Raw genomic sequence first — 8,303 nt, 5'->3', positions numbered from 1 at the left:
AACAGAAAGCAGCTGAAAGAACAAATAATCAATACTAAATTATTGCTTCCATTTCTTTCCTTGGTGTTGTTTTTTCCACAGGAGGCAGTGCAAGATCTGATCTCGGCACTGAAGGTGGAGGCAGGAGCAGTGATCCCAGCAATCCTGTCCTTGAAGCCTGAAGCCCAAGGCTTGGTCACTGGGTGGCTCCTCCAGCATGGCAGGGCCACTCTCAGCGAGCTCATGGCCACCAAAGATGTCCCAGAAGAAACCCTCAGGGACCTTCTCACGATGGCAAAAGCACTGACCAAAATCTGCAGGGCTGCACAACATCACATCTTCTACACTGATGTTCTGATGGCAAATGGTGAGTGCCAGTCCTTCAGCACAGCTGGTCAGGCCTGGTGAGAGAGCAGAAAAATGGATAAAAGTGAATATTAAATGTCAAGGGTGTTGCTGGATGGTTCTGGATGGTGCTGGATGGTGCTGGATAATGGTGGATGGTGCTGGATGGTGCTTCTCAAGAGAAGTTTGAAAACATTTTGGGACTTTAACTGCTCAGAGATGCGTTAGAAAGTCTCTTTTCCCAGCCCAGCAATCGAAGAAGGAGTCAGAGCTCTTCAGTTCTCCTTCTCAAGGTTGCTTATTGTTTCTTATCTATAAAATTCTTTCTCCTGACCTGCCAAGCTCCACTCAGCAGGTCAGACAGAGGCACACTGGCAGCCCTCAGGGTGGTGTTACCTTTTTATACTAAAAACTACGTGTACAATATTTACAATTCCTTCCCAATACCTATCACCTATGTTAGACAGTGAGCTTCTACCTTAAACCAATCCAAAAGTGCCAACATCACAGCAGAAGATGGAGGCCAAGAAGAAGAAGGAGAAAGGCTGGACATGCCCAGATTCCTCCATCTTGCCCCCTGAACCCCCATTCTAAAATCCCCAAAAATCTATTTTTCACCCCATGACAAACTGATTATTATTCTACTTATACTTTCGTGGCTTGCAGATCCTCATATAAGGTTGGTAACTTGCTCCATGGGTCATAATCAAAACCACAGGCATCTTGGGCTCTCTGTGGGTTATGGAGTTTGTGCTGATGTTCCCCAACAGGAAGGCACCAAGAGGCCCTCAAGCACCTGCACGAAGCCTTTGGCCACTGTCCTGCTGAGGACTTTGCCAGGGCTCGCTTGGCTGTGCTGCAGCTGCAGGGCAGGAATGTGGCGGGAGCAGCTGCCCCGCTCAGTGTCCTGGCCAGGAGAGATGAGAAGGACTTGGCCTTTCTCCTCAACTTTGTAGACACCAAGAAACAGCAGCATCTCGCTCAGGTACTGCCCTTTTATTTTGATCCCACATCTGTGGATTCAGTGGGGAAAGAATTGGGAAGCAAAACTGGGATTTTGCAGGGGTTTCTCCATGCCTTGAGAAGTGTGTGGGGAGAGTTTCAGCAGATGGACAGGGCACAAATTGGCTTTTCCTCCAGCCAGGTCAGGGAGTTGGAGCCAAAATTCTTCCACTGCAGTGACCTTGATCAGTCTCTGATCATCCATCATTGCCACATCTGAGCCCTTGGGATTCCTTCTTGGTCTCCCTGGCACGAGCTGGTGATGCCCACACTGAAATTCACAGGGTTTGAGGGCAGCAGGTAGGGATTTAAGAGATCTTTGCTAATTGTTGCACTCTGGGGGATACATGGGGCCCATGGGTGGCTCCTGGTGAAGGGGGATTCATGTTTTGCTCATTTTCATGGTGAAAAGAGCTGAATATTTCAATTCAGTGGCATTAAATGCTTCCATCCTTCTTTTGTGCAACATTTAGGATTTCTAATATGTGATCATTTTTACAAAATTCAGGGTTTTGAGGCTGGTTTTCTTGGCTAAAACTGACACAACAATGCCACAAAGCTCTGCTTCCCCCCAAGTATTTATTATTCAGCATTTTTTCCTGTTTCTCCCTCAAAGTACACCCAGAAAGTATCTCCAATAATGAGACAAGAGAAGGTCAGATTGATGGTGAAGAGTTTTAACACTCAGCCAAGCATCTGCAATTCTGATTACCCAGAAGCTCTGGGTTCTGAGAATCAGTTTGCTTCCTTTTATTCAATTTGTTGCTGGTGTGCACCCTGGTGAGAAGCTATATTGTTATGCTCCCTCCCAGGTTATAAAACAAACAACATGCTGATATCCTTAATGCAGCAAGAGGAGCCCTTGGAATGTATTTGAACAGAACAGCAGGAGGATATAAGTAAACAAGTATTAATTTACCAGTCCCCAGACATGACCCATTACAGAGAAAAGAGCCCCTCTCTTCTAAATAATGTAAAAAGTTCAGTCTTAGGGGGAAGAGTTGGAAGATTTCAGAGGCAATTTGCAATCTTCCACTTCAGAAAGTTGATAAAGGAACAATTGAGACTGTGACTAGGGAGGCCCTGAGGAGGTGTCTGTAAATGAAGACACATTTTACAGCAGAATTTCCCCTGCTGCCACATCACTTCTTCTGTGGGGGTCTCACAGCCCAGTCCATCCATGCTGCTTCCCTTCTGAGGCAACACAGGAGGAATGTTCTTTGCTGTCAGGAAGAAAAGAAAAATGAAAAGAAAAAATCAAACTAACATTTGTATCGCTTATATTGCACTGACAAGTGAGAACCCACTGGTGCCACAGGTGAGTGAAGCCTTTAAAATGGGAGAGGAATTTATTTCTGCCTCTTTTTGGCAGCCGTGTCTGAAATAAAACCCCTCACTGTGGCTTATTTATCATGAGAGGTTGAGACAAGAGGTGTGACCAGGCTGATTTCAAAACTGGAGCCCAATACCAGGGTTGGGAGTTTAAAAAGAAAACATTGCTCCCTTTCATCTCATGCTTTTAAATGTTTGAACTCAAGCACCTGGGGGGTTTTAGATGTATTTTGTGACCAGGGGATGAGTGTGTGCTCTCTGGGGTGTGGAAGGAATTGTTTCATCCACCTGCCCAGTGTCTCAAAGGATTTCCCAGCAGCACTTCCTTTTGCCTGTCAGGTTATTCTGGTTTGTGGAAGGAATACCTCAGTAAAAGCAAACTTTTAAAAGCTTACAGAAAGAATTAATGCTAGAATTCCCAATGATGGCCTGACTTTACCAGGATTCCTACCCTGGGAGAGGGAGTTTGCTCTGTTCCTGAATTTCCCAGGTAGGAGAAGAAGAGTTCAGAGTTCACACCCAGTCTCAGCGCTCCAGCACAAAAACATTTCTGCCACATTGTTTTTTTGAGAATTTGGAATTACAGGCATTTTAAAAACGTGTCATCATTATCCTGGAGGCAGGTCTGAAGACCTAAAAATAGTTCTCCATAAGCTGAATAGGAAAGGGTGGAGGAAGGAGAGAGCTCCTTGATGTACTCGTTCTTATTTCATGGAAAACAAAGCCATAACATTCTCCCATTATTTATAGTGAAAGGGGTCCCATGCTGAGAAATTTGTAAACAACTGGGAGAGCCCCATGGGAACAGGAATCTGAAAGATTTATTAAGCTGCAAAAGGTCAGAGGAAGGGAGTTTGCTTTGCTGCTCGTGCAGCTTCAACCCTTGGCTTTCCTAAGTCAGGGGTAAATGCACGACTGATTCCCAACCCCTCACAGAGATCCTGGGGGCTGCAGCTGCTGTGGAGAGCCACATTCCTACAAAAAAAAGTCTCCAAAACTACATGGTCTGTGCCAGAATTAGGGGAAGTTGCCATTCCACATGGCCTTCATGGCTTGTGCAGGTGGAGAAGGAAAGACTTGCTCCAAAATCTCCTGGAAACACCCAACCCTCTCCCAAAGCTCAGAGTTAATCATTCCATCTGCAGGGATTTACTGCTCAGGGTCTGACCCTTGGCCATAAATTCCATGCCCAGTAAACTCCTCACTCTTTTTCTTTCTAAGGAATTAAGCCTTGGTCATGTCATAAGATTGGTCCCTAGGGACTGGAACCAAAAATGCCACAAAAATATGTGTGTGTTCAGTCCTTTACACCCAGTGAGGTGAATAGATGGAAAAAAGGGACGCAGAGACCCAATCCAGGAATCCAGGGATCCACTCATGGCCCTTTCCAGGTGGCACCTGAATTATTTCAGTCTGGAAGCCAAAATGAAAATTTTAATGACAAGTTGGACTCCAGTTCCCCTGGAATGCACTCCAAGGATTTTCCTGCCCTTCCAGGTCACCTGCAATGAGGCTGATGACAAAAATGCTCCTCCAAGGCCATGTGCAGGGAGCAGCTGAACTCTTATCTGTATGCAAAAATTTTTATTTCTCCAGCTAGATGCAATTCCAACATTTGATAAAATAACTAATATTTCTTAGTGTCTGTGTGTATGACCAGTCCAGACTAGATTTTTTCCCCCTAATTTTTTCCCCTTTATGTCACTATAGGACGTGAAACAACACAAGTGCACACACTGCTGCTCTCAAGGTGAAAAAAGGGAAGTTTATTTTTTGACTCTAACATTTATAGTTTTCTAAAAGTGGCAGTGGATTGGAGGGTGACAGTGCTACCTCTCCAATGACACTGAATAAACCAACAGTTTATCAAATTTCTTTTCTTCCATAAAAGAATGCAAAACAATAAGTTCTTTACAGAAAGTGTGTGAGAAAGTTCATTACAAGAATGTAAACATCAGAAAGCTTAGAAAATCTTTAAAAATCAGGGCAACACCTTTATTAACTAACATGGATTCCTCTGTCCCCACAGGCAGCAGCCCAGGAAGGGAAGGTGATGATGAAAGGCCATGACCACCAGCAGGCTCTGGGCTACCACAGCCTGGCTGTGCTGGCCAGCAGGGCCAACCCCAGGTATCTGAGGCACAGAGCTGCCTGCCTGATGCGCATGAAAAAATATGAAAAAGCTCTAAAAGACATGGACAAAGTGATCCAAGGGCATGGCTGTAACAGCCCAAAAACACAGGCTGGGGATCACTGCTGCCAGGGCTTCCTGCTGCTGGCCCTGGCTCAGGAGGAGGCAGCAGTGCAGCACTATATGCAAGCCCTGCAGCTGGATGAGCCCCTGGCCCTGGGCACCATCACTGAGTGCCCTGGCAGGGAATCTTTAACCAAAACTTTTCACAAAATTGCACAATATAACTTTGAAAAGCAGCGTTATGAAGAGGCCTGGAAAATCACAGACTATGGGCTTAAAATTGATAAAAGTTCTGAGCTCCAGAAGCTGAAAGCAAGACTGAAAAGAGAGGCATCGAGCTGTAGCATACATTGATTTCTCTGTCTGGGGATTTTCCAGTCTGATTGCTTTCTGGGAGGCTGCAAGAATGAAGGAAAGATGAGGAAGATAAGAAAGATGAGAAGCTGATGATAAATATGCAACAGACACTGAACATGGAGTAGAAAGTTGAAGGCAGCAAAACAAACCTGACCAAGAGAGCAATGAGGAAAAAAAGCAAATTGCAGCATTCAGGATTCCTTAAAATTATTGTGGATTATGTAAACTCCACATTGTGAGAAAAAAAAAGCCCTTTTTTCTGGTTAAACAACAAATTCTAACACAGGGGTTCCAGTCCTACTGAAGGAAAACATTCAAATCCCTTGCAGCTCATGAATAATAATCATGTATTTCCTACCTAGCATTTGATGAGCTTTAACACTTACTGTTCAATCAATTGGCTTTATTTTTATGGGCCAGTCAAAAGGATCAGTCAAAAGTAACTCCTGTAAGGTGTTTGTGAGGGCCCTGTCTGTTGGTTACTACTGGAAGGAAATTGATCCAATTTTTTTTTCAGCTTGCAAATGGAGCCAACAGTTGTTTAAGGACATCATTTCATGCTTGGAAAGAAGCTCTCCCACAGCATCTTGATGCCCATTATGGGGAAAAAGCCTCATCGGTGTCACTAGGATTAAAATTTAATTTGAAGGGGTGTGTTACACCCCTCTCCTGCCCCACTCTTGGATGAAGGATCTGCCCTGCCGGGAATGCAGTGGATTTGCCAGGATCAGCACCAATATCAGGGATGGGGCAGCACAAACCCCCCAGAAAAACTGTTCTGCTGCCCCAGGAGACAGTGAAACAACAGATAAACTGTTCTACTGCCCCAAAGAACAAAGAAATATCAGAAAAAACTGTTCTACTGCCCCAAAAACAGTGAAATAACAGATAAACAGTTCTAGTGCCCCAAGGAATTGTGAAATAACACATAAACTGTTCTACTGCCCCAAAAACTATAAAATAGTAGATAAACTGTTCTACTGCCCCAAAGAAGAGTGAAATAACAGATAAACTGTTCTACTGCCCCAAGGGATACTTGTTTGTAATCCAGCTTGAAGCTGCAGTCATTAATTAATCACAGCTTAAATATCTGTAGTTTATTCAGCTCTAAGCTCTGTACAGACACTACCAACTATTTCTTTGCTCTCCATAAATTTTGTGCCTTCAAAATGTTCTGCACCCTCAATAACTGTGTTGCACATCATCACCAGGTAATGAATGCTGAAAGAAAACTGTGAAATCATGGTTGAGAATGTTCCTGCACAAACAGCACCCTGCCAGGCTTGCCCCTCTGAAGTATTCAACATTCCTTCTAAGCATGTGAAAGGAAAATCAGATGTGAAAATATTTGCATCACAAACAGAGTTAGACAAGGGAAGTTTCCTGACCTCTGTGCTCTGCAGTCCAGCAGGCAAAGAACAGCTTAGAAATGATAGCAAAGTGTTTGGAATTAAATATTCCACTAGAAGCTTTTCCTCAGAGTTCAGGCAGAGCTAAACTTTGAGCTTTTGTGATCTCAGAAGGTTTCATTTCCTTTTAAACCCCATCACTCCCATTAATATTTCCTATTTCACTTCGCTGTGCACTCCCAGGTACTGAGGGAACCTAAACACAGGAACCAACTTCTGCAGCTGCTCTGGAAGCTGACACATCTCCAGGGAATTCTTCTTCCTGCCTTTGAGCCCAGGTCATTGTCCTTCCCAGCTCCAGAGTGTGGTGGAAGTGTGGCTCTGGCCCAGAGCCATGCAAACCCAGGAATTTAATGAGCTTCCTTGTGCCCAAGTGAGGACAGCCCCCTTGGCTGGCAGGGGCAGATGTTCCACTCTAATGACAGCTAATCTAAAAGCCATTTCTTTCACCATCATGCCCCTGCAGAAGATTAACTGTTGTCACTGTGCTGCTGCTGCATCCAGCAGTTTCCAATGTGCCAGGGCTCCGAGGAGCTGCTGGCACCAGAAATTGGATGTGGTATACACAAAATGATCTCTAGCACTGGAGCCTGCCTTTGGAGCCTTGGCTGCTTCCCTTGGATTTCAGACACACTGATCTGATTCTTTTATCAAGATGAAATCAAGATAAAACTTTTCCCACTCCAACATCCTTTTGGCCCTCGTCTCCCACATGAAAAGAACAACTCAATAATCTCCCTGAGGGAGCACAAATGCAAAGGAGATTTCAGGTGATATGGAGGGGGGAGGCTCTTAAAAATATTATTCAAAGACAATTAGCTGAGGCAGCGGGAAGTTAAATAAATTCCTACTGGGATAGGATGTGAACTTCCAGCAGTGCCCCACAAGTAACTCACTTGAGGATGGTGCAGTGTCTTTGTGGCAGCTCTGGAGGTCTTTCCTCAGCCCAAACAGAGATTAGGGATTTAATGGAGCAATCTGTGTGAAATTCTCTGCTCTGTTCTGCCAGATGCCAGACACGACATAATAGCTCCTCTGGCATCAATGTCTATTAATCTAATCTTGACTTTGATTCTCTGTGTGACTCCCTTTCATCTGTAAAATGGGGATAATTCTCTCTTTCAGATGCCTGTCAGTACCTCTTCGTTCTGGGTACACGGCGCTTTGAAGATGACATTATTTGTACATTTCCTATTATTGTCAAAGAGCTGCACGTTGTCCCTGTCCCCTGTCCCTGTCCCCAGCCCGTCCCAAATCCCTGTCCCAAATCCCTGTCCCCAGCCCCTGTCCCTTGGAAACAAGAATCATCTCCTTGTCATTTTTAAAAGCAGTACATTTAATGGAACAGCTCAAACTTGCATGTGCTCTCTAACTGAAAATAATTTAAGGTAAAACGTCTGAGATTTATTTTGTTTGGAATCTGTCTTTCTGTACAGTAAAACAAGGCAGGAGTCTCATCTCTTCCCTCGTCCTAGGGACCCTCAAACACCACCACAATCATCGGCTTGAGCTGGTCTGGCAGCCCCAAATAAATAAAATAAAAAGCTTTAAAAATAGAAAAATTAAAAAAAAGCCAAACATAAAATTTAAAAAATAAAATTAATTAAAAATAAATGAAAAACAAAAAAAAACCGTAAAGTGCTGCAAAATGCCGTAAAAGTTCCATAAAATGTGCTGTAAAGCGC

The 8,303-nt window shown here is 44.1% G+C and overlaps 1 protein-coding gene across 1 annotated transcript in view; it reads left to right on the top strand.

Annotated features, from left to right (window-relative positions):
* Positions 1 to 5,206, top strand: part of TTC34 (tetratricopeptide repeat domain 34) — a 12,087-nt gene extending 6,881 nt beyond the window's left edge. The window contains exons 7-9 of the mRNA XM_031062499.1: positions 82 to 346; positions 1,095 to 1,309; positions 4,688 to 5,206. Coding sequence (XP_030918359.1) covers positions 82 to 346; positions 1,095 to 1,309; positions 4,688 to 5,206 — 999 coding nt within the window. The remainder of the gene's footprint in view (positions 1 to 81; positions 347 to 1,094; positions 1,310 to 4,687) is intronic.
* Positions 5,207 to 8,303: the final 3,097 nt, after the last annotated feature.

This window comes from Geospiza fortis, unplaced genomic scaffold (assembly GCF_000277835.1).
Source record: "Geospiza fortis unplaced genomic scaffold, GeoFor_1.0 scaffold37, whole genome shotgun sequence".
In the NCBI taxonomy this organism is placed as follows: domain Eukaryota; kingdom Metazoa; phylum Chordata; class Aves; order Passeriformes; family Thraupidae; genus Geospiza; species Geospiza fortis.
The sequence above is the reverse complement of the archived record's forward strand: the minus strand, read 5'-3'. Positions and strand labels throughout refer to the sequence as shown.